Source organism: Gymnodraco acuticeps, unplaced genomic scaffold, assembly GCF_902827175.1.
Source record: "Gymnodraco acuticeps unplaced genomic scaffold, fGymAcu1.1, whole genome shotgun sequence".
Taxonomy (NCBI): Eukaryota; Metazoa; Chordata; class Actinopteri; order Perciformes; family Bathydraconidae; genus Gymnodraco; species Gymnodraco acuticeps.
The window spans coordinates 1-26,891 of NW_022990937.1; the positions used below are offsets into that span (position 1 = coordinate 1).

The following is a 26,891-nucleotide window of genomic DNA, read 5'->3' on the forward strand; positions in this document are numbered from 1 at the left end:
TTTCACTCAAAAAAAAAGTGTTACTTCACAGTTTTAAGGCAAAACATTATTTTTTTGACTTGCAAAATTATCTTTTAAATTGACAAACATCATATGTGTAATTCGTGGCACAATTCAAACGGGATCGAAAGATAATCTTTCTCTCTCCATTGACTTTGATACATACTTTTTCTGAAACAAGGTCCCATGGAGGAGAGGGAGGGACTTCGCCTCTCTATAAGCGCTCAAGTGGTTCACCTTAACCTTATCTATTATTCATCAAACTAAAAACACTAAAACTACAAGACCTGGTTGACTATAAAACTATTCAAATGAAGTTCAAAGCCGCAAATCAACAATGACCTCATATCCAGGGACTTTTCACACGGAGAGAAAGCATGCACATGTTGAGAGGAAACTGCATTTTCAAAAAACCACCCGTACGAACAAATGCCTTCTGCATCTCATCAGAAGTTGTTAGTCTGTGGAATAACTGCAACGATGCACTGAAATGTTGTACAAGTCTAAACTGAAAGTATTATTTAGGAGCCAAATCATGAATGGTTACGAACAGGACCTGTGAAATCCCATTTGTTGTTATTTCTTGTAAAAGTAATTTATTTCTGATAGTTTTGTAAAAAAACAAAAAGCAAACAAATTAACAAGACAAACATGTCGCTGATGACCTAATGTTTTATTTATAAGGAACATATATGCTAGAGGGGGGAGGACCCCAAGCTTCTTCTTGACCCTGTTGAACATGACAGACTATCTGAGAATTATTGCTGTTTTTATTTATTTTTATTATTAGAATTTTGTTGTACTTTGTTATAATTATTAATTTGAGTGAGAAAAAAAGAGTGTGTATATATATATATATATATATATATATATATATATATATATATATATATATATATAATTAGGGCTGTCAAACGATTACAATTTGTAATCAGATTAATCACCGTTCGAACTATGTCCAAAATATGCCATTTCTTGATGTATATTGTTGGGAATGGAAAGATAAATGAAAGAAGGCGGATATATCCATTTAACATACAGTATCTGTTTATTATAACATTGTTCTGTGTGTCAAAATGAAAGAAGCCCACACACCTATCAATCATCAAACCGTGGGGTCTTAATTCATTACGTGTTGATTTCTATCAACACGTAATGTTGTATCGATGTATAGAGATGCAGCAAAAGTATTCTCCGTCGGGACTTCCTGCAACAACACCACGCCGTTATCTTGATTCTGATTGGCCAGAAGACATTATCAAAGATGTTCTATTGAGAAGACGATCACTACGTGACAAAAGTTTTCAAAACCGTTTCTGGTCTTCGGTATTTCCAGACAAGAGGCTGAAATCAATCTGACTAACTGCTGTCTGTGCAATTTACTCCGCGAGAGTTGGCAGACTTTATTTTACTTCCTTTAACATCATTTTTCATGGTGGGGCTAAGCCATCTCTTGGTATGGGTGTAGCCTACCCCAGCCATACCCTGGCGCTGCCACTGGTGGGATGTATGGGGCGGGCCATTCTGTATGCGTTAAATATTTTAAGTTAATTAATTAAAAAAATGAATTACCGCCGTTAACGCGATAATTTTGACAGCATTAATAAATATATTATTGTTGTATGTTTTTGTTTCTGACATGTTCAATAAATTGACTAATAATAAAAATCTGAACACCAAGAGAATGTTCTAGTCAACATGTTAGCTTGTAAGACACGCCGCTGTCTATACATGTCGTCATCATCATCATCATCATCATCATCTTCATCTTCATCTTCATCATCATCATCATCAGCCATTTCACCTGTGAGGATGTGTCCCAGATACTTAGTGTTACAGCAAACAGACAGCAGATACTTAGTGTTACAGCAAACGGACAGCAGATACTTAGTGTTACAGCTAACAGACAGCACCTGTTACTCGTTTTCATATTCCTATAAATTCAAGTACTGGAGTTTGGTTTTGATGCATCAATGTGTCACAGGTGATAACGCTGGAGCTCATTCTAATGTCTCACTGCTGCAGGTATTTTGGGGAACAGATCGGGGAGGTGTTCACAGAGGAGGATTTCCAGCTGTACAAGTGAGTACAGAATCTTAAAGAAGGGGTTTTTAGTGCATGTAAACGGTCTGCAAAGGCTCAAATCCCTGTGTTTGCAAATACATACAAATATGTTCTTAATGTCTGTTATCCGTCACGGCAAACTCTGTCTTAACCTTTGTGACAATGGCACTTAGTTCACAGTGACCGCAAACATTATGATTTATTTGAAGCATTAAGGGGCCAGGCGTCACTCTTTAGTGTCCCCTGGACTCCCTGCTGTGTGCGTCACTCTTTAGTGTCCCCTGGACTCCCTGCTGTGTGCGTCACTCTTTAGTGTCCCCTGGACTCCCTGCTGTGTGCGTCACTCTTTAATGTCCCCTGGTCTCCCGGCTGTGTGCGTCACTCTTAGTGTCCCCTGGTCTCCCGGCTGTGTGCGTCACTCTTTAGTGTCCCCTGGACTCCCTGCTGTGTGCGTCACTCTTTAATGTCCCCTGGTCTCCCGGCTGTGTGCGTCACTCTTAGTGTCCCCTGGTCTCCCGGCTGTGTGCGTCACTCTTTAGTGTCCCCTGGACTCCCTGCTGTGTGCGTCACTCTTTAATGTCCCCTGGTCTCCCTGCTGTGTGCGTCACTCTTTAGTGTCCCCTGGTCTCCCAGCTGTGTGCGTCACTCTTTAGTGTCCCCTGGTTTCCCAGCTGTGTGCGTCACTCTTTAGTGTCCCCTGGTCTTCCAGCTGTGTGCGTCACTCTTTAGTGTCCCCTGGTCTCCAGCTGTGTGCGTCACTCTTTAGTGTCCCCTGGTCTTCCAGCTGTGTGCGTCACTCTTTAGTGTCCCCTGGTCCCCCAGCTGTGTGCGTCACTCTTTAGTGTCCCCTGGACTCCCTGCTGTGTGCGTCACTCTTTAGTGTCCCCTGGACTCCCTGCTGTGTGCGTCACTCTTTAGTGTCCCCGGACTCCCTGCTGTGTGCGTCACTCTTTAGTGTCCCCTGGTCCCCCAGCTGTGTGCGTCACTCTTTAGTGTCCCCTGGACTCCCTGCTGTGTGCGTCACTCTTTAGTGTCCCCTGTACTCCCAGCTGTGTGCGTCTCTCTTTAGTGTCCCCTGGTTCCCCAGCTGTGTGCGTCACTCTCTAGTGTCCCCTGGTCCCCCAGCTGTGTGCGTCACACTTTAGTGTCCCCTGTTCCCCCAGCTGTGTGCGTCTCTCTTTAGTGTCCTCTGGTCTCCCAGCTGTGTGCGTCTCTCTTTAGTGTCCCCTGGTCCTCCAGCTGTGTGCCTCACTCTCTAGTGTCCCCTGGTCCCCCAGCTGTGTGCGTCACGCTTTAGTGTCCCCTGTTCCCCCAGCTGTGTGCGTCACTCTTTAGTGTCCTCTGGCCTCCCAGCTGTGTGCGTCACTCTTTAGTGTCCCCTGGTCTCCCAGCTGTGTGCGTCACTCTTTAGTGTCCCCTGGTCTCCCAGCTGTGTGCGTCACTCTTTAGTGTCCCCTGGTCTCCCAGCTGTGTGCGTCACTCTTTAGTGTCCCCTGGTCTCCCAGCTGTGTGCGTCACTCTTTAGTGTCCCCTGGTCTCCCAGCTGTGTGTGTCCTCTGGTCTCCCAGCTGTGTGCGTCACTCTTTAGTGTCCCCTGGTCTCTCAGCTGTGTGCATCACTCTTTAGTGTCCTCTGGTCTCCCAGCTGTGTGCGTCACTCTTTAGTGTCCCCTGGACTCCCTGCGTCACTCTTTAGTGTCCCCTTGTGTGCGTCACTCTTTAGTGTCCTCTGGTCTCCCAGCTGTGTGCGTCACTCTTTTGTGTCCCCTGGTCTCCCAGCTGTGTGCGTCACTCTTTAGTGTCCCCTGGTCCCCCAGCTGTGTGCGTCACTCTTTAGTGTCCTCTGGCCTCCCAGCTGTGTGCGTCACTCTTTAGTGTCCCCTGGTCTCCCAGCTGTGTGCGTCACTCTTTAGTGTCCCCTGGTCTCCCAGCTGTGTGCGTCACTCTTTAGTGTCCCCTGGTCTCCCAGCTGTGTGCGTCACTCTTTAGTGTCCCCTGGTTTCCCAGCTGTGTGCGTCACTCTTTAGTGTCCCCTGGTTTCCCAGCTGTGTGCGTCACTCTTTAGTGTCCCCTGGTCTCCCAGCTGTGTGTGTCCTCTGGTCTCCCAGCTGTGTGCGTCACTCTTTAGTGTCCCCTGGTCTCTCAGCTGTGTGCATCACTCTTTAGTGTCCTCTGGTCTCCCAGCTGTGTGCGTCACTCTTTAGTGTCCCCTGGACTCCCTGCGTCACTCTTTAGTGTCCCCTTGTGTGCGTCACTCTTTAGTGTCCCCTGGTCTCCCAACTGTGTGTGTCACTCTTTAGTGTCCCCAAAATAAAAAGTAGTGCAAAAAGTCTATATACATGTCAATATAATATGAAATTAAATAATGTAAATTAAAACTAAATTCAATACGGTTTATTGCGGTATCTTATAAATCCCAAACTATTAAAGTGCAGTTGAAATCATCCTTTTATTAAACTTTTTTTGACATTGTTTTTCCAGAGACGTGCGTGGGCGGATCCAGGCGGTGATTGCGGAGACGTTTGGTTTGAACCCGGCTCTGATGTTCCTCACTAAGCCGACTTTCTTCTCCAGAATCAACAGTACCATCGCCCAGACCCAACACGACGAGTACTGGCACCCGCACATCGACAAGGTGACGAGAAATGCAATAAAAACACACTTCTACCTCGGTAACTTTGAGAGAAGCACTAGTCTTTAAAAGTGGCTTCATCAAACAGATCATTTATTCACTACAGTTAGATTTTTAGAAATGGTACTGGGAGCACCAACACATTGTAAGTGATAGGCTAAGGGGGCGGGACATCTCTAAGCTGTTGACCAATCACAACAGAGCCGACCAGCTAACCAATCAGAGCAGCTCTGGTTTCAGACAGAGGGTGAAAAGAGGTGCTGCAGGCAGTATCACAATAGAGAAACTACATACTGATATACACCTGAACATCAGCAGGAGAGAACTCTTTAAAGTAGAGACACTACATACTGATATACACCTGAACATCAGCAGGAGAGGACTCTTTAAAGTAGAGACACTACATACTGATATACACCTGAACATCAGCAGGAGAGGACTCTTTAAAGTAGAGACACTACACACTGATATACACCTGAACATCAGCAGGAGAGAACTCTTTAAAGTAGAGACACTACATACTGATATACACCTGAACATCAGCAGGAGAGGACTCTTTAAAGTAGAGACACTTCATACTGATATACACCTGAACATCAGCAGGAGAGGACTCTTTAAAGTAGATACACTACATACTGATATACACCTGAACATCAGCAGGAGAGGACTCTTTAAAGTAGAGACACTTCATACTGATATACACCTGAACATCAGCAGGAGAGGACTCTTTAAAGTAGAGAGACTACATACTAATATACACCTGAACATCAGCAGGAGAGGACTCTTTAAAGTAGAGACACTACATACTGATACACACCTGAACATCAGCAGGAGAGGACTCTTTAAAGTAGAGACACTACATACTGATATACACCTGAACATCAGCAGGAGAGGACTCTTTAAAGTAGAGACACTTCATACTGATATACACCTGAACATCAGCAGGAGAGGACTCTTTAAAGTAGAGAGACTACATACTAATATACACCTGAACATCAGCAGGAGAGGACTCTTTAAAGTAGAGACACTACTTACTGATATACACCTGAACATCAGCAGGAGAGGACTCTTTAAAGTAGAGACACTACATACTGATATACACCTGAACATCAGCAGGAGAGGACTCTTTAAAGTAGAGACACTTCATACTGATACACACCTGAACATCAGCAGGAGAGGACTCTTTAAAGTAGAGACACTTCATACTGATACACACCTGAACATCAGCAGGAGAGGACTCTTTAAAGTAGAGACACTTCATACTGATATACACCTGAACATCAGCAGGAGAGGACTCTTTAAAGTAGAGACACTTCATACTGATATGTCCTCTTTAAAATGCAGATTTTTGTATTTTGCAAAGAATGGTTTAATTGTACGTTTCCTTTCTGCATCCCTAAACAGTGTTGGATTTGCATGAATTGGGTCTAATTGGAAAGCTTAGACTCAGTGGATCCAATGAGCCCAGTTGAGTTTATGCGTGATGATGTAAATTCCTCTAATTAGCCGCTAATTGCACTGCGACCAACTTTGAAACTTGTTTTCGCTGAATAAAATGGCACTGCAGAAGTTTAGAAAGTTTTAGAAACAGCTTCTCTTCAAGCATCTCTTTGAGTAAGTTGTATTCCCCTTTAAGGCAGACCCTTAATTTCCTGCAGCCCCTCTGTTGTGTTCATGCACACATAGTGAATATAATATGAAAGTTATAAATATTCATGCAGCTTTACTCACTCCCTGCTTTGCTCTTTGTTCGTTGTCGGGACGTTGGAGTTGTTCTGGGATCGAGAGAAGACCCCGAGGCGAGTTTTAAACACATGGGATTTCAGTGAGAAAGTTTCAATACTTGTTTAGTTAAAAGTGGAGAAATATAAAGGAGGATACATCCTCAACTGATAGAGACTGGGGTTAATGGGATACTGGGAATGTATTTAACTTCATTACGAGAAGCTGGAGAAACCTACTGCAGCAGGAAGTACCACAGGAAACGTTTTAAATATATTTGTAGACGGATTTTTATAGACCTATAGCATGGCAAATGCGCAGTGTAGCTGTGTGCGTCACTCTTTAGTGTCCCCTGGTCTCCCAGCTGTGTGCGTGACTCTTTAGTGTCCCCTGGTCTCGTCACTCTTTAGTGTCCCCTGGTCTCGTCACTCTTTAGTGTCCCCTGGTCTCGTCACTCTTTAGTGTCCCCTGGTCTCCCAGCTGTTTGCGTCACTCTTTAGTGTCCCCTGGTCTCCCAGCTGTGTGCGTCACTCTTTAGTGTCCCCTGTTCCCCCAGCTGTGTGCGTCACTCTTTAGTGTCCCCTGGTCTCCCAGCTGTTTGCGTCACTCTTTAGTGTCCCCTGGTCTCCCAGCTGTTTGCGTCACTCTTTAGTGTCCCCTGGTCTCCAGCTGTGTGCATCACTCTTTAGTGTCCCCTGTTCTCCCAGCTGTGTGCGTCACTCTTTAGTGTCCCCTGGTCTCCCAGCTGTGTGCGTCACTCTTTAGTGTCCCCTGGTCTCCCAGGTGTGTGCGTCACTCTTTAGTGTCCCCTGGTCTCCCAGCTGTGTGCGTCACTCTTTAGTGTCCCCTGGTCTCCCAGCTGTGTGCGTCACTCTTTAGTGTCCCCTGGTTTCCCAGCTGTGTGCGTCACTCTTTAGTGTCCCCTGGTCTCCCAGCTGTGTGCGTCACTCTTTAGTGTCCCCTGGTCTCCCAGCTGTGTGCGTCACTCTTTAGTGTCCCCTGGTATCCCAGCTGTGTGCGTCACTCTTTAGTGTCCCCTGGTATCCCAGCTGTGTGCGTCACTCTTTAGTGTCCCCTGGTCTCCCAGCTGTGTGCGTCACTCTTTAGTGTCCCCTGGTCTCCCAGCTGTGTGCGTCACTCTTTAGTGTCCCCTTGTCTCCCAGCTGTGTGCGTCACTCTTAAGTGTCCCCTGGTCTCCCAGCTGTGTGCGTCACTCTTTAGTGTCCCCTGGTCTCCCAGCTGTGTGCGTCACTCTTTAGTGTCCCCTGGTCTCCAGCTGTGTGCGTCTCTCTTTAGTGTCCCCTGGTCTCCAGCTGTGTGCGTCACTCTTTAGTGTCCCCTGGTCTCCCAGCTGTGTGGGTCATTCTTTAGTGTCCCCTGGTCTCCCAGCTGTGTGCGTCACTCTTTAGTGTCCCCTGGTCTCCCAGCTGTGTGGGTCACTCTTTAGTGTCCCCTGGTCTCCCAGCTGTGTGCGTCTCTCTTTAGTGTCCCCTGGTCTCCCAGCTGTGTGCGTCAGTCTTTAGTGTCCCCTGGTCTCCCAGCTGTGTGGGTCACTCTTTAGTGTCCCCTGGTCTCCCAGCTGTGTGCGTCACTCTTTAGCGTCCCCTGGTCTCCGTTGTGTTTGAGCTTCTTCAGCGTTTGGTTTCTGCAGCTTTTAGTAAACGCTGCATGTCTCCTCAAGATGTTTCTTCATGTGGAACCTTTGGGTTTGTATACCTGCATCCTTTCTGAAGCTGCAGCGTGTTTCTCCTGGTGGAAGAGTTTTGGGTTGTTGTTCTACTCTTTAAATGCATGATTGCTTTTTTAACCAGCTGGTGTTCACACAGTGTTTCCATCAGCAACCAGAGAGGCAGAAGTCTGCCGCTAATGAGATGAAAACACGGTGACATCGCATCAGGAATATGATCGATGAGGAGAGACGTCAGACGACATTTAAATGAGGGTTGGGTTCGCCAATTAGTTCCAAAGCTGGCGTTGCAGACAGATGGAGGAAGAGGGGAGGGTCCTTCCAGAGTATATCCTCCCAGCTGTCGAGGGGATGAGGTGACAAATATTAATAAAGGAGAGGAATACTCCACGGGAAGCAGAGTCAACAGAAGCTGATTTACGAATGGTGCTAATAAATAACGTCCATCTGGAGTTCAACACACGCATAAAATGAAGTTTAAACATAGAAACTAAACTTATTTGCTAATAAGAGGAGACAACACATTATAAGGAGATTGGTAGAAAGACATTAGGGGATTTTTTTCGCTCGACTAAAATCTTGTCGGGGAAAGAAACTCTTGAGGGAACACCTCTTTTTAGACTTTGCAGACCATTGACATATACTAAAACCTATATCACACACTAAAGGAAAGGGAGAACTCCAAAAACGTAGTTACGTCTGTCTATTGAAGTTCATTTGTGAAGATTATCGGGCTGAAAAAGATGTGTAGTATCATAAAAGTTTGCTGTTTTATAAAATAATCCCTTTGGCCTTCGTCAACACAATGGTAAGATCTGGTTTGGCCAAAAAAATATCCACTCATGCTAACGTGCTAAACTAAGATAGAGAACTTAAAGGGGACCTATCATGCGAAATGCACTTGTTGATGTCTTTTCTACATCAACATGTGTCCCCGCTGTGTCCCCGGTGTGTCCCCGCTGTGTCCCCGGTGCGTCCCTGGTGTGTCCCTGGTGTGTCGGGGAACTCACGCAGCGTCAGGAAATAAAACCCTCTCTCTTTTCCTCCGTACCCAAATCTCTAAAAACGGGGAACAACGGAGCTGATCCAGATTTGCGTCCGATATGACTTAATATCTGAAATGTGGACCCACGGCCCAATCAGAAACGTTGCTATCAGAAACAATGCCCGACTGTTTTGGACGTAATATGGTCGGTGTTTACATCAGCATCGCTAACACTCAGAGCTAACCTGTACTGGAGAGCATGTGTGTGAAGAAGCAGGAAGTAAAAAGGAACTCACCTTGTGGTATAACCGGCAAGAGAGAAAGCCTTTGAGCTCCAAACTGTTTCAGAGAGAATCCTTGATAATCCATGATATGGCGTTTCATCACGGCAGCATTTAGTTTAGACCAGGGGTGCCCAACCAGTCGATCACGGGGAGATTCCCAGTCGATCGCGAGATGTCTAAAAATAGAACAACAATATTCTGTTTTATCGTTAATGTCCTATAACATAATCTTCCTGTGCCAGAATAATGCACTTGAACGCATCAAAGCTTTGTGATTGGCCGGCGTGAACCCTGTGTCGGGGTGTGGCTGGTGGGCAGTGCACTAGTTCGCTGACGTTGTCCGTGGCAACAGGAGTGCCAGTCCGCACACATACAAGACTTCAATTATGGCAGAAGCAAAAGAGCCCAAAATATATAATTTTCACTCCGAGTGGGAGGATGATTATTTTTGTATCTGTTCCAATTCAAAGTCCATCTGTCTCATCTGCAATGCGAGCGTGGCTTTATCGAAGAAGGGTCATTTAGGAGCGGCATTTCAAAACAGTGCACAAATGCTACGAGACGGAATTCCCTCCTAATTCTGCCCTACGCTCCAAAAGGGGAGGGGCCTGAAAGGAGAGCTAAATGCACAGCAGTCCATTTCCACCAGGCCCAACAACAAGAGCAAGGCTGCTACCAGAGCATCTTATCGTGTCAGTCACGTTCTGGAGAAACACATGAAGTCTTTCAAAGACGGCGAAGTTGTGAAAGAAGCTTTCCTGGAGGCTGCCGACGCGTAATAAAAATAACAGAAGCATTTCAACAGGTTTTTGATATAATAAAAACTCAAGTTAGATACCGTTATTAATCATCTGTAAGTTTTAGTTTGTTTGAACTTATTCATTATAATTATTGTACAAAATGGTATAAGAATGCAAACTTAAATTGATTATAGTCTATTATCAATTCAGGTTCAGAAACTAGTTGCTTGCATCCTATTTTAAAGGCATTTATTTTTATACTCGACTAAAATGCATCAAAAAAAGGGTTTGATTCTATTAATTTTGTCTTTTTTATTGCACGTTGGCAGCAGATTCCTGAGTAGCTTCAGATCTGAGTTCTTATTAGTAAGCCTCATTTATACTTTTGTAGCAACACTATTTGTATATAATGGCAAAGAAAGGGTTCAGAGTATTTTCTTTTTTCCTGTGTCATATGTGGCAGCACTGTTCAATGCTTCTTGAAAACATTACCCACTGTAGTGACGTGTGAATAAACTCCAACTCTGTATCAACAACACTGTTGTGTAACTTCAGTTAAATACTTGTACGTGTGTAGATTAGAAAGAGGTGAGATAAAGGATCTGCAGTATTTTATGAAGTATTAATCGTACAAAGGTCAGTTTTATACAAGTAGAAGTGTGTATTCACCTGGTAGGAGGCTGTCAGTAACGCCTCTCTATTTGGACTGGTAGATCTCGGCAGACTGGCAACTTTAAAAGTAGCTCTCGGTTCAAAAAAGGTTGGGCACCCCTGCTTTAGAGAGTAGCTGCCGGGTCCCGCATGAGCCCCCTCCAGAATCAGCACTTTTGAAACAGGAAGTGAAACAGAGGGATATGAGGCATGGCTAGAATGGGAGATCTGTTTGGTATTTTGAGCAAAACACTTCATTTTTATATATTTTTATATATCCGAGCCCTATGCTATTGCCTACAAAGAGCATGATGGGTGACCTTTAAAGTGGAAAACAGCCTTTTAAAGGTCACCTATTGTGCAAAATCCACATTTGTATGTCTTATATACTGTATATTATTATGCTTTGCAACATATCTGTGTATTAATCAGTCTCAAAACACACATTTCTGTATAAATAAGTACTAAAACCGTCGTCCAGGGAACCCCAACATGATTTAGGTTTCATATCTCGTCACCACAGTAGAGTTCACAGGTCCGTATATCACCTCTGGATGTTATGAGCGTCTGGTTAGTGCAGAAGCTATATTTAATCCGTCCCTCAGGTGTTGTGAGGGAGCGTTTCAGGTGAGGAGTCAGCAGAGCCTGTTAACAATTCTCTTTCCAACAAGAAACCCTGAGTGTAAACGAGTCTGCGACGCTGCAGAGTGCAGCCTGTGTGTTTTTAACAGCTGCTGCTCCACATACAGTATAATAGCAACACCTCCAGGGATCCCCATGCAGCTCTGCTCAAGCTTTCAGGTGCTGGGTTTCTTCTCACTGAATATATTTAGGGAAACAGATTGTCGCTGAGCACAACAGTGTTAATTGTCAACGGAAATGATGACTAAAAAACAAGCTTTTTTCTATGACTAAGACAAGACGTCACTCACTGTGAATATACCAACATGCAACAAAGAGCAGACTGAAATGACGTTTAAGACATACAAACTTTACAAAAACTCAATTTGTTTTAGAAGAGGAGACAAACACTACAAGGAGATTCTGAGGAAGACATTCGGGGATGGTTTGGCTTGACTAAATTGACCAAAATATTGTGGGGCAAAGAAACTCTGCAGGGAACACAGGGATGTTAGCCTCTGCAGACCGTTTACATGCACTAAAACCTATAGAACACGACCGGAGAGCAACAACTCCAGAAACCACTGTTGGGATTCTTTAAATGTAATTTATTCTGTCAATTGATGTTCATTTGTGACGATGATCCTGTAGAAAAAGATGTGTAGAATTTGACTTGATGTCGTGGTGCATACATACAAATAAAACAAACATTTTAAACACGGATAGAAAACTATTTGAAGAAACTATAATAACATAACAAATATATATAGCAGTTGAATATGATTGAAATCGCTGAGCTCTGATGGAGTCAGGACTCAGAGAGGACACAAGGAGAGCTGGAGCTCTGATGGAGTCAGGACTCAGAGAGACACGAGGAGAGCTGGAGCTTGATGGAGTCAGGACTCGAGAGACACGAGGAGAGCTGGAGCTCTGATGGAGTCAGGACTCAGAGACACGAGGAGAGCTGGAGCTGATGGAGTCAGGACTCAGAGACACGAGGAGAGCTGGAGCTCTGATGGAGTCAGGACTCAGAGACACGAGGAGAGCTGGAGCTCTGATGGAGTCAGGACTCAGAGAGACACGAGGAGAGCTGGAGCTCTGATGGAGTCAGGACTCAGAGGACACGAGGAGAGCTGGGCTTGATGGAGTCAGGACTCAGAGAGACACGAGGAGAGCTGAGTCTGATGGAGTCAGACTCAGAGAGACACGAGGAGAGCTTGGAGCTCTGATGGAGTCAGGACTCAGAGAGACCGAGGAGAGCTGGAGCTTGATGGAGTCAGGACTCAAGAGACACGAGGAGAGCTGGAGCTCTGATGGAGTCAGGACTCAGAGAACACGAGGAGAGCTGGAGCTCTGATGGAGTCAGGACTCAGAGAGACACGAGGAGAGCTGAGCTTGATGGAGTCAGGACTCAGAGACACGAGGAGAGCTGGAGCTCTGATGGAGTCAGGACTCAAAGAGACACGAGGAGATGGAGCTCTGATGGGTCAGGACTCAGAGACACGAGGAGAGCTGGAGCTCTGATGGAGTCAGGACTCAGAGAGACACGAGGAGAGCTGGAGCTCTGATGGAGTCAGGACTCAGAGACACAGGAGAGCTGGAGCTCTGATTGGAGTCAGGACTCGAGAAGAAGCTGGAGCTCTGATGGAGTCAGGACTCAGGAGACACAGGAGAGCTGGAGCTATGATGGAGTCAGGGACTCAGAGAGACACGAGGAGAGCTGGAGCTCTGATGGAGTCAGGACTCAGAGAGACAGAGGAGAGCTGCGAGCTCTGATGGAGTCAGGACTCAGAGAGACACGAGGAGAGCTGGGAGCTCTTGATGGAGTCAGGACTCAGAGAGACACGAGGAGAGCTGGAGGCTTTTGATGGAGTCAGGACTCAGAGAGACACGAAGGAGAGCTGGAGCTCTGATGGAGTCAGGACTCAGAGAGACACGAGGAGAGCTGGAGCTCTGATGGAAGTCAGGACTCAGAGACACGAGGAGAGCTGGAGCTCTGATGGAGTCAGGACTCAGAGAGACACGAGGAGAGCTGGAGCTTGATGGAGTCAGGACTCAGAGAGACACGAGGAGAGCTGGAGCTCTGATGGAGTCGGACTCAGAGACACGAGGAGAGCTGGAGCTCTGATGGAGTCAGGACTCAGAGAGACACGAGGTAGAGCTGGAGCTTGATGGAGTCAGGACTCAGAGACACGAGGAGAGCTGGAGCTCTGATGGAGTCAGGACTCAGAGAGACACGAGGAGAGCTGGAGCTCTGATGGAGTCAGGACTCAGAGAGACACGAGGAGAGCTGGGAGCTCTGATGGAGTCAGGACTCAGAGAGACACGAGGAGAGCTGGAGCTCTGATGGAGTCAGGACTCAAGAGACACGAGGAGAGCTGGAGCTCTGATGGAGTCAGGACTCAGAGAGACACGAGGAGAGCTGGAGCTCTGATGGAGTCAGGACTCAGAGAGACACGAGGAGAGCTGGAGCTCTGATGGAGTCAGGACTCAAGAGACACGAGGAGAGCTGGAGCTCTGATGGAGTCAGGACTCAGAGAGACACGAGGAGAGCTGGAGCTCTGATGGAGTCAGGACTCAGAGACACGAGGAGAGCTGGAGCTCTGATGGAGTCAGGACTCAGAGAGACACGAGGAGAGCTGGAGCTCTGATGGAGTCAGGGACTACAGAGAGACACTAGGAGAGCTGGAGCTCTGATGGAGTCAGACTCAGAGACACGAGGAGAGCTGGAGCTCTGATGAGTCAGGACTCAAGAGGAGAACACGAGAGAGCTGGAGCTCTGATGTGAGTCAAGGACTCAGAGACACAGGAGAGCTGGGAGCTCTGATGGAGTCAGGACTCAGAGAGACACGAGGAAGCTGGAAGCTTGATGGAGTCAGGACTCAGAGAGACACGAGGAGAGCTGGAGCTCTGATGGAGTCAGGACTCAGAGGACACGAGGAGAGCTGGAGCTCTGATGGAGTCAGGACTCAGAGAACACGAGGAGAGCTGGAGCTCTTGATGGAGTCAGGACTCAGAGAGACACGAGGAAGAGCTGGAGCTCTGATTGGAGTCAGGACTCGAGACACGAGGAGAGCTGGAGCTCTGATGGAGTCAGGACTCAGAGAGACACGAGGAGAGCTGGAGCTCTGATGGAGTCAGGACTCAGAGAGACACGAGGAGAGCTGGAGCTTTGATGGAGTCAGGACTCAGAGAGACACGAGGAGAGCTGGAGCTCTTGATGGAGTCAGGACTCAGAGACACGAGGAGAGCTGGAGCTCTTGATGGAGTCAGGACTCAGAGAGCACGAGGAGAGCTGGAGCTTTGATGGAGTCAGGACTCAGAGAGACACGAGGAGAGCTGGAGCTTTGATGGAGTCAGGACTCAGAGAGACACGAGGAGAGCTGGAGCTCTGATGGAGTCAGGACTCAGAGACACGAGGAGAGCTGGAGCTCTGATGGAGTCAGGACTCAGAGAACACGAGGAGAGCTGGAGCTCTGATGGAGTCAGGACTCAGAGACACGAGGAGAGCTGGAGCTTTGATGGAGTCAGGACTCAGAGACACGAGGAGAGCTGGAGCTCTGATGGAGTCAGGACTCAGAGAGACACGAGGAGAGCTGGAGCTCTTGATGGAGTCAGGACTCAGAGAGACACGAGGAGAGCTGGAGCTCTGATGGAGTCAGGACTCAGAGAGACACGAGGAGAGCTGGAGCTTGATGGAGTCAGGACTCAGAGAGACACGAGGAGAGCTGGAGCTTTGATGGAGTCAGGACTCAGAGAGACACGAGGAGAGCTGGAGCTCTGATGGAGTCAGGACTCAGAGAGACACGAGGAGAGCTGGAGCTTTGATGGAGTCAGGACTCAGAGAGACACGAGGAGAGCTGGAGCTCTGATGGAGTCAGGACTCAGAGAGACACGAGGAGAGCTGGAGCTTTGATGGAGTCAGGACTCAGAGAGACACGAGGAGAGCTGGAGCTCTGATGGAGTCAGGACTCAGAGAGACACAAGGAGAGCTGGAGCTCTGATGGAGTCAGGACTCAAAGAGACACGAGGAGAGCTGGAGCTTTGATGGAGTCAGGACTCAAAGAGACACGAGGAGAGCTGGAGCTTTGATAGAGTCAGGACTCAAAGAGACGAGGAGAGCTGGAGCTCTGATGGAGTCAGGACTCAGAGATACGAGGAGAGCTGGAGCTTTGATGGAGTCAGGACTCAAAGAGACGAGGAGAGCTGGAGCTCTGATGGAGTCAGGACTCAAAGAGACGAGGAGAGCTGGAGCTCTGATGGAGTCAGGACTCAGAGACACGAGGAGAGCTGGAGCTTTGATGGAGTCAGGACTCAAGAGACGAGGAGAGCTGGAGCTCTGATGGAGTCAAGGACTCAAGAGACACGAGGAGGAGCTGGAGCTTGATGGAGTCAGGACTCAAAGAGACACGAGGGAGAGCTGGAGCTTTGATGGAGTCAGGACTCAAAGAGACCGAGGAGAGCTGAGCTCTGATGGAGTCAGGACTCAAGAGACACCGAGGAGAGCTGGAGCTTTGATGGAGTCAGGACTCAAAGAGACACGAGGAGAGGCTGGAGCTCTGATGGAGTCAGGACTCAGAGACACGAGGGGGAGAGACTGAGGAGAGCTGGAGCTTGATGGAGTCAGGACTCAAGAGACACGAGGAGGAGCTGAGCTCTGATGGAGTCAGGACTCAGAGGACACGAGGGAGAGCTGGAGCTTGATGGAGTCAGGACTCAGAGAGACACGGGAGAGCTGGAGCTCTGATGTGAGTCAGGACTCAGAGAGACACGAGGAGAGCTGGAGCTCTGATGGAGTCAGGACTCAGAGAGACACAGAGGAGAGCTGGAGCTCTTGATGGAGTCAGGACTCAGAGAGACACGAGGAGAGCTGGAGCTTTGATGGAGTCAGGACTCAGAGAGACACTGAGGAGAGCTGGAGCTTCTGATGGAGTCAGGACTCAGAGAGACACGAGGAGAGCTGGAGCTTTGATGGAGTCAGGACTCAGAGGAACACGAGGAGAGCTGGAGCTCTGATGGAGTCAGGACTCAGAGAGACACGAAGGAGAGCTGGAGCTCTGATGGAGTCAGGACTCTCAGAGACACTAGGAGAGCTGGAGCTTTGAGGGAGTCAGGATCAGAGAGACACGAGGAGAGCTGGAGCTCTGATGGAGTCAGGACTCAGAGAGACACGAGGAGAGCTGGAGCTCTTGATGGAGTCAGGACTCAGAGAGACACTGAGGAGAGCTGGAGCTTTGATGGAGTCAGGACTCAGAGAGACACGAGGAGAGCTGGAGCTCTGATGAGTCAGGACTCAGAGAGACACGAGGAGAGCTGGAGCTCTGATGGAGTCAGGACTCAGAGACACGAGGAGAGCTGGAGCTCTGATGGAGTCAGGACTCAGAGACACGAGGAGAGCTGGAGCTCTGATGGAGTCAGGACTCAGAGAGACACGAGGAGAGCTGGAAGCTCTGATGGAGTCAGGACTCAGAGAGACACGAGGAGAGCTGGAGCTCTGATGGAGTCAGGACTCAGAGAGACACGAGGAGAGCTGGAGCTCTGATGGAGTCAGACTCAGAGAGACACGAGGAGAGCTGGAGCTTTGATGGAGTCAGGACTCAGAGATAACGAGGAGAGCTGGAGCTCTGATGGAGTCAGGACTCAGAGAGACACGAGGAGAGCTGGAGCTCTGATGGAGTCAGGACTCAGAGAGACACGAGGAGAGCTGGAGCTTTGATGGAGTCAAGACTCAGAGAGACACGAGGAGAGCTGGAGCTTTGATGGAGTCAGGACTCAGAGAGACACGAGGAGAGCTGGAGCTTTGATGGAGTCAGGACTCAGAGAGACACGAGGAGAGCTGGAGCTTTGATGGAGTCAGGACTCAGAGAGACACGAGGAGAGCTGGAGCTCTGATGGAGTCAGGACTCAGAGACACGAGGAGAGCTGGAGCTTTGATGGAGTCAGGACTCAGAGAGACACGAGGAGAGCTGGAGCTCTGATGGAGTCAGGACTCAGAGAGACGAGGAGAGCTGGAGCTCTGATGGAGTCAGGACTCAGAGACACGAGGAGAGCTGGAGCTTTGATGGCAAACACTGACGGTTCATTTGGAGCTTCGGCCGGAGAATTCACGAGACATGTCACGGGCCACGGTCTGACCACACAGCAGAGATGCCACAATCAATTCTGAAACCCCTCCTGTAGCTCCAGGTTTTAGTTCAGAGTGTAATCACCAACATTCTTCAATAGAGAGACTAAACAGCTGAGGAAACTGAATCACATTCGTTGTCTCTTATGGCTCGGGGTCATCTGCACCCGAGAAGGATGTGTTCCAGGTGTCCCACAACAACAACTATCTCTGACCGAGAGCTGCCCGCTCACAAACTGGTAACAACAACTTGCTAGAGCAGCCCCTCCTTCAGGGGGATAGCGGCTGCTCGAGGCTGGTCAGCTGCGTCAGAGGGCGAAGGGTAAACATGTATACAGAATTATTCCCTGACAACCAGTTATATGCTGTTGCCCCATTACGCCATCTAGTGATCAAATAACAAAACACATAAACCATTCTAATGGGTGCAGCAACCTGTTTAACTTCAGCATGTGAGAGTAATGTCTTCCTCTCTCTGTCTGCCAGGTGACGTACGGCTCTTTCGACTACACCTCACTCCTCTATCTGTCCGACTACGGCTCTGACTTCTCCGGAGGAAGATTCATCTTCATGGATCCTAATGGCAACCGGACCGTGGAGCCACGAGCAGGTAACCGTTAAAAATAGTAAATCCAGTCGCTAGTAATCAGTAGTAACACCCTGGCTTTGTCTGGTAATCCTCTGAACCCACACTTAGTAGGTTAAGTCAGAGAGATAAGGGGTTTTATTATACTTAGAGTTATAATTGCTGCTTCAATAATCCAGAGGTTTTACTGTGTGTAAGAAGAGGATTAGGCTTTATCCGGTATTTAGTACCTGTGGGGTTTGACTTAAACGCATCGTGATCTCAAAGGAAATACAGCGGAGTGTGTATGTATAGAATTGAAAGAAAATATAGGAAAGTTAATGGATATTTTCTTTGCAAATCCCACATGGCAAAATAACCTTTACAGGGAGTGATGTTCCCTGGAGTACGATTGGACTTGGCAGGAGATTAGGATCTATTTTCCGCCTCTTTGCTCTTCTGTTTTGACTGATTTCTCCTTTTCTTTGTACACTTTCTCCCTTCATTTCCCTCCAACGCTTAATGTATCACCTTAACAGTGTTCTTGATCAACATTGAAAGGTCATGAAAGGAATCTTGTCGACTTGGAAGTTGAGAGGAATTTAAACGAGGGCCAACAGTTTTGTGTGTTTCAAGTCAACGTTATTTATCTACTGTAGATCATAAATGCGTCTGAAGGGGCTTTGCTGTCTGTACATCACACAACGCCCTCTATCTTGAGATGCCAAATTCAACAAAGCAAAGGCGGGGAGACAGAAGTTGTTGGAAACTACTTTTCCTGGTAAAATAGCTAAAACAATGCAAATACTGTGTTAAAGATGTAGTCTATTTTGGTGTTTCGAGTCCTTGAGTTTGGTATTTTTCGCCATCTTAGAGCCAGAAGGACCTCTTTATCTTGTATTTGACTCTAAATGTGATCATAATTTACTAAAGGAACATCATGCTGTATCAAAGAGGAATCAAACCTAGCGATTGAAACCATCAAATCATCAGGGAAATGTTTACTAAGGTAATAAATCACGTGAGAAGTAAGGATATGTTTTTCATAGACTTCTGCAATTTGTTTTTGGAGATATTTGGGAGAATGCAGGATTCTCCTCGTAGGACATAAAAAAAACACAATATCCGTCAGTTTTATTCATATAGTACAACGACTATGCTGTTGCAGTTTACGCTCTTTCAAAATCCTAACTAATTTGTAAATAGTGGATGCATTAGCTAGCTTTCATTGTTTATCTGTTTCCATCACAAATATGTTGAGTTGCGTTGTTGGCAGTTCAGTGACTCTACCCTAACAAAGAAAATAGTTGGGATACAGATGTTAGGAAAATGGAGACAGAAGTGCAACTTGCTTGAAAACAATACATCTAAATGCTTTAACATGAGTGTAACTTATTTTTTCTTAAAGGTCCCATGTCATATATATCATAGTTCCATAGTTGAGGTCTACTAGAATAGATTTCACATTGTTCAATGCTCCAAACTCACATTGGTTTCCTCAAACAGCATCTCTGTATAGTCTGTGTTTTCACTCTCTGTCCTACACGGCTTGTTGGAGCTCCTGCCCCCCCCTCCCTGTGAGCCCAGCTCTGATTGGTCAGGACGTTGCGAGGCTCGCTGCTGCGAGGAGCGGACAGGTTTCCGGGTCGGCGATACAGCGAGAACAAGCGAAACTCATCCTGAAACTCACAGCCGAAGTAAAAACAATAAGTGTGGCTTGATATTGAGGAAGAAAAAGGTTTCTAACGCTGTGAGAATGGGTCTGAGGAGAGCATTTCTCCACCATCCCAACTCGACTATTACCAACCAGGGAGCTCTATGCAAGTCAATGGGACTCCCTGTTAGTGAGCCAAGGGGTCCTGGTGTGTGAGGGGCTCCGCGGATTGGTCCATTTGGGCCAATCCGGTCATTTGTTGTTGATTTGGGTTTTCACACGTCACAGAACCCAGGAAGCAAACAATGGAAAAAGAGAAATGTCCCGTTATCCCTCTTATTTCACGGCCAGATACTAAACACACGAACGACTGGGCTCCCAATATTAATTGAAATGATTTTATTGACTTAAAAATGATCGTATAGCTTCCTCTAAGAAAGTAAACTCTGGCTGGAGCTCCGACAAGTGAATTTAAAGGTCCCATGTCATGGCCATTTCTACTGATCATAATTCCATTGTTGAGGTCTCGCAGCAGCGAGCCTCGCAACGTCCCGCCGAGTGTGTGTGTGTGAGGAAGCCCGCGGATTGGTCCAAACGTAACGGCTCTGCGTATACCCGAAATACGTCACGATACCCAGGAAGCAAACAATGGAAAAAGATAAATGTCCAACGAGGCGTTCTGGGGCAGCACAGACAGGTCTTCTCTGTGTCAGAGTTGTACTCCCTACAGGGTGCACTTTGAGGGTTTGTGACTCTGCAGACCGTTCACATGCAGAACAACCTTCATAACACAAGGGGACGGGTAACAACCGGAACAGCATGGGAGCTTTAAGTACCTCATAAGTTGGGGAAAGGATATACTGTTGACCTTCCCATGTAGAGGATATATATTATTCCGCCTGACGTGATGTCAAAGACGACTGTAACTCCCTTCATGTTTTATTTGAAAAACTCGTTTAAAAATGACCTTAAAGACGTTTTGTTGGATGCATGTCAAAAGAGACCCAAGGAGACAAGGTTTCTCATGGTTTTCATTTATGGTTGTAAAATACTAACAAAGGATAGAGTCGACGATACAGATGTAAAGAACATGGAGACAGAAGTGCAACAGCTTGCTGAAGTAAAACATATTTGCAAACATATTTGAGTCATCTTTATTCAGCATGTCTGGTGTTTAACCGTCAGTGTAAATCCATTTGTAAACCTCTCACATTGCCAGATAAACTGCAGGAACATCTGTACCAACTATCAACCAATGAGTTCTCCTCCAGTTGTCAGAGAATTTAAATCCACCAAAAACTCCTGAGCCCAGCTTTAGTGAATCTGTTCAATATGGACAACATCTCGTCTTGCTGACAGTGTTATTTCCACTTTATCATATCCCGACTCTGTCTCTGTTCACCTTGTCCCGTCTCACTCCTCCTGCCTCACCTTATCTCACCCATTGTCCATCATCTGTCGCCCTCCGATCCGACACTTTTAATCAGCCGGCTATTCAGAAAAACAGCAATCCTTCACTTCCCCTCGCCAACAGTATTTCACTTTTGTGGAGGAAATTCTTAAAGGTCTCCTATCATACTCTTCTTCACCAATATCTCACAGGTCTCAGATATATACAGAACCTGTCTCTGATTGGCTGAAACACCAAACAGATCATTGCAGCATTACCCATAATCCCCTCTGTTTCAGCCCTGTTTCCAAAGTGCTGATTCTCTGTCTGTTACTTTAGATGAAAATAAGGAGCCCCTCCCTACGCCCCTCTGAGAGACATCTGGTTACAAAGAACTCAATGGTGCTCTAGGAGGAGATTCAGGTGATAAGGGGGGTGGGGGGTTCCTTGGTTGCTGATTGGCTAATCGGGGTTTCCCACACATACTGTAGACTATACTTGGGCGGGCTGCCCAGGTATATTAATGGCCGCCCAAGTATATTTCGCGACCCATTTAGTTTTTTGTTTGTTTTTTATAATAATTATTTTTTGTATTAGTCCGTGACCACGACGCCATCTGCGATCTATTAACTTGTGGACAAGGATCCCTTGCTCTACGCCTCCTATACCCAGTCCCGGACTGGCCATCGGGATGACCGGGGGGTTTCCCGATGGCCAGTCCTGTTAAGTGGTCTGTCTCACACAGGGAGACTGGCTGTCTACATGATGTGGTCTGCCTCACACAGGGAGACTGGCTGTCTACATGATGTGGTCTGCCTCACACAGGGTGACTGGCTGTCTACATGATGTGGCCTGCCTCACACAGGGTGACTGGCTGTCTACATGATGTGGTCTGTCTCACACAGGGTGACTGGCTGTCTACATGATGTGGTCTGCCTCACACAGGGTGACTGGCTGTCTACATGATGTGGTCTGTCTCACACAGGGAGACTGGCTGTCTACATGATGTGGTCTGCCTCACACAGGGTGACTGGCTGTCTACATGATGTGGCCTGCCTCACACAGGGTGACTGGCTGTCTACATGATGTGGTCTGTCTCACACAGGGAGACTGGCTGTCTACATGATGTGGTCTGCCTCACACAGGGTGACTGGCTGTCTACATGATGTGGTCTGCCTCACACAGGGTGACTGGCTGTCCACATGATGTGGTCTGCCTCACACAGGGTGACTGGCTGTCTACATGATGTGGTCTGTCTCACACAGGGAGACTGGCTGTCTACATGATGTGGTCTGTCTCACATAGGGGGACTGGCTGTCTACATGAAGTGGCCTGTCTCACACAGGGTGACTGGCTGTCTACATGATGTGGTCTGCCTCACACAGGGGGACTGGCTGTCTACATGAAGTGGCCTGTCTCACACAGGGTGACTGGCTGTCTACATGATGTGGTCTGTCTCACACAGGGTGACTGGCTGTCTACATGATGTGGTCTGCCTCACACAGGGAGACTGGCTGTCTACATGATGTGGTCTGTCTCACACAGGGAGACTGGCTGTCTACATGATGTGGTCTGCCTCACACAGGGAGACTGGCTGTCTACATGATGTGGTCTGTCTCACACAGGGTGACTGGCTGTCTACATGATGTGGTCTGCCTCACACAGGGAGACTGGCTGTCTACATGATGTGGTCTGTCTCACACAGGGAGACTGGCTGTCTACATGATGTGGTCTGCCTCACACAGGGGGACTGGCTGTCTACATGATGTGGTCTGTCTCACACAGGGTGACTGGCTGTCTACATGATGTGGTCTGTCTCACACAGGGTGACTGGCTGTCTACATGATGTGGTCTGCCTCACACAGGGAGACTGGCTGTCTACATGATGTGGTCTGTCTCACACAGGGTGACTGGCTGTCTACATGATGTGGTCTGCCTCACACAGGGTGACTGGCTGTCCACATGATGTGGTCTGTCTCACACAGGGTGACTGGCTGTCTACATGATGTGGTCTGCCTCACACAGGGTGACTGGCTGTCTACATGATGTGGTCTGCCTCACACAGGGTGACTGGCTGTCTACATGATGTGGTCTGCCTCACACAGGGTGACTGGCTGTCTACATGATGTGGTCTGCCTCATACAGGGTGACTGGCTGTCTACATGATGTGGTCTGTCTCACACAGGGTGACTGGCTGTCTACATGATGTGGTCTGCCTCACACAGGGTGACTGGCTGTCTACATGATGTGGTCTGCCTCACACAGGGTGACTGGCTGTCTACATGATGTGGTCTGCCTCACACAGGGTGACTGGCTGTCTACATGATGTGGTCTGGCTCATACAGGGTGACTGGCTGTCTACATGATGTGGTCTGCCTCACACAGGGAGACTGGCTGTCTACATGATGTGGTCTGCCCTCACACAGGGAGACTGGCTGTCTACATGATGTGTCTGCCTCACACAGGGTGACTGGCTGTCTACATGATGTGGTCTGCCTCATACAGGGTGACTGGCTGTCTACATGATGTGGTCTGCCTCACACAGGGAGACTGGCTGTCTACATGATGTGGTCTGCCTCACACAGGGAGACTGGCTGTCTACATGATGTGGTCTGCCTCACACAGGGTGACTGGCTGTCCACATGATGTGGTCTGTCTCACACAGGGTGACTGGCTGTCTACATGATGTGGTCTGCCTCACACAGGGTGACTGGCTGTCTACATGATGTGGTCTGCCTCACACAGGGTGACTGGCTGTCTACATGATGTGGTCTGCCTCACACAGGGAGACTGGCTGTCTACATGATGTGGTCTGCCTCACACAGGGAGACTGGCTGTCTACATGATGTGGTCTGCCTCACACAGGGAGACTGGCTGTCTACATGATGTGGTCTGCCTCACACAGGGTGACTGGCTGTCTACATGATGTGGTCTGTCTCATACAGGGTGACTGGCTGTCTACATGATGTGGTCTGTCTCACACAGGGTGACTGGCTGTCTACATGATGTGGTCTGTCTCACACAGGGTGACTGGCTGTCTACATGATGTGGTCTGCCTCACACAGGGTGACTGGCTGTCCACATGATGTGGTCTGCCTCACACAGGGTGACTGGCTGTCTACATGATGTGGTCTGCCTCACACAGGGTGACTGGCTGTCTACATGATGTGGTCTGCCTCACACAGGGGGACTGGCTGTCTCCATGATGTGGTCTGCCTCACACAGGGTGACTGGCTGTCTACATGATGTGGTCTGTCTCACACAGGGTGACTGGCTGTCTACATGATGTGGTCTGCCTCACACAGGGTGACTGGCTGTCTACATGATGTGGTCTGCCTCACACAGGGTGACTGGCTGTCTACATGATGTGGCCTGCCTCACACAGGGTGACTGGCTGTCTACATGATGTGGTCTGTCTCACACAGGGAGACTGGCTGTCTACATGATGTGGTCTGTCTCACACAGGGTGACTGGCTGTCTACATGATGTGGCCTGCCTCACACAGGGGGACTGGCTGTCTACATGATGTGGTCTGTCTCACACAGGGAGACTGGCTGTCCACATGATGTGGTCTGCCTCACACAGGGAGACTGGCTGTCCACATGATGTGGTCTGCCTCACACAGGGGGACTGGCTGTCCACATGATGTGGTCTGCCTCACACAGGGGGACTGGCTGTCCACATGATGTGGCCTGCCTCACACAGGGGGACTGGCTGTCCACATGATGTGGTCTGCCTCACACAGGGTGACTGGCTGTCCACATGATGTGGCCTGCCTCACACAGGGGGACTGGCTGTCCACATGATGTGGTCTGCCTCACACAGGGGGACTGGCTGTCCACATGATGTGGCCTGCCTCACACAGGGGGACTGGCTGTCCACATGATGTGGCCTGCCTCACACAGGGGGACTGGCTGTCCACATGATGTGGTCTCCCTCACACAGGGGGACTGGCTGTCCACATGATGTGGTCTGCCTCACACAGGGAGACTGGCTGTCTACATGATGTGGTCTGTCTCACACAGGGTGACTGGCTGTCTACATGATGTGGTCTGCCTCACACAGGGGGACTGGCTGTCCACATGATGTGGTCTGCCTCACACAGGGAGACTGGCTGTCTACATGATGTGGTCTGCCTCACACAGGGTGACTGGCTGTCTACATGATGTGGTCTGTCTCACACAGGGTGACTGGCTGTCCACATGATGTGGTCTGCCTCACACAGGGAGACTGGCTGTCTACATGATGTGGTCTGCCTCACACAGGGTGACTGGCTGTCTACATGATGTGGTCTGCCTCACACAGGGTGACTGGCTGTCTACATGATGTGGTCTGCCTCACACAGGGTGACTGGCTGTCTACATGATGTGGTCTGTCTCACACAGGGGGACTGGCTGTCTACATGATGTGGCCTGCCTCACACAGGGGGACTGGCTGTCTACATGATGTGGTCTGCCTCACACAGGGGGACTGGCTGTCTACATGATGTGGTCTGCCTCACAGGGTGACTGGCTGTCTACATGATGTGGTCTGCCTCACACAGGGTGACTGGCTGTCTACATGATGTGGTCTGCCTCACACAGGGTGACTGGCTGTCTACATGATGTGGTCTGCCTCACACAGGGTGACTGGCTGTCTACATGATGTGGTCTGCCTCACACAGGGTGACTGGCTGTCTACATGATGTGGTCTGTCTCACACAGGGTGACTGGCTGTCCACATGATGTGGTCTGCCTCACACAGGGTGACTGGCTGTCTACATGATGTGGTCTGTCTCACACAGGGTGACTGGCTGTCTACATGATGTGGTCTGCCTCACACAGGGTGACTGGCTGTCTACATGATGTGGTCTGCCTCACACAGGGTGACTGGCTGTCTACATGATGTGGTCTGCCTCACACAGGGTGACTGGCTGTCTACATGATGTGGTCTGTCTCACACAGGGTGACTGGCTGTCTACATGATGTGGTCTGTCTCACACAGGGTGACTGGCTGTCTACATGATGTGGTCTGTCTCACACAGGGTGACTGGCTGTCTACATGATGTGGTCTGCCTCACACAGGGTGACTGGCTGTCCACATGATGTGGTCTGTCTCACACAGGGTGACTGGCTGTCTACATGATGTGGTCTGCCTCACACAGGGTGACTGGCTGTCTACATGATGTGGTCTGCCTCACACAGGGTGACTGGCTGTCCACATGATGTGGCCTGCCGACATGGCCACTGCCATACAGATCATAAATCAGAGCCCTTGATTGGTCTCTCATTCAAGCTCGGGATAACCTCAGCTCAGGTGAAGAACTCTCTGTGTGTTTAGATAGTTAACTTAGTCTAAGTTCTCAGTGGGTCTCAAATGGTTTGGTCACCATTTATGTAAACACATATTTCCATTTGAGGGGGTGGGGATTAGTAAAATATGCATGAATAATAATAATAAAAAGTTAACTAGATGAAAAAAGGTAAGATACACTTTTAAAACTTGTTGAGAGCTAAAACTAGTCTTTGCTGCTGCCTCAAAGAGGAGCAGGGGGGAGAGGAGGGAGACAGGAGAGGGGGAGACAGGAGAGGAGGGAGACAGGAGAGGAGGGAGAGAGGAGGGAGACAGGAGAGGGGGAGACAGGAGAGGAGGGAGACAGGAGAGGAGGGAGACAGGAGAGGAGGGAGACAGGAGAGGAGGGAGACAGGAGAGGGGGGAGACAGGAGAGGAGGGAGAGAGGAGGGAGACAGGAGAGGAGGGAGACAGGAGAGGAGGGAGACAGGAGAGGAGGGAG

General features: G+C 48.5%; 1 protein-coding gene across 2 annotated transcripts in view; it reads left to right on the forward strand.

Annotated features, from left to right (window-relative positions):
* Positions 1 to 2,025: 2,025 nt before the first annotated feature.
* uts2r2 (urotensin-2 receptor 2) overlaps positions 2,026 to 26,891 on the forward strand; it is a gene marked incomplete at its 5' end in the record, with an annotated part of 48,264 nt that continues 23,398 nt past the window's right edge. Inside the window, 3 exon segments of one of the 2 annotated variants that reach the window (XM_034234233.1) lie at positions 2,026 to 2,082; positions 4,545 to 4,698; positions 17,996 to 18,119. In XM_034234233.1, the coding sequence (XP_034090124.1) occupies positions 2,026 to 2,082; positions 4,545 to 4,698; positions 17,996 to 18,119 (335 nt within the window). 2 annotated transcript variants of the gene reach the window in all.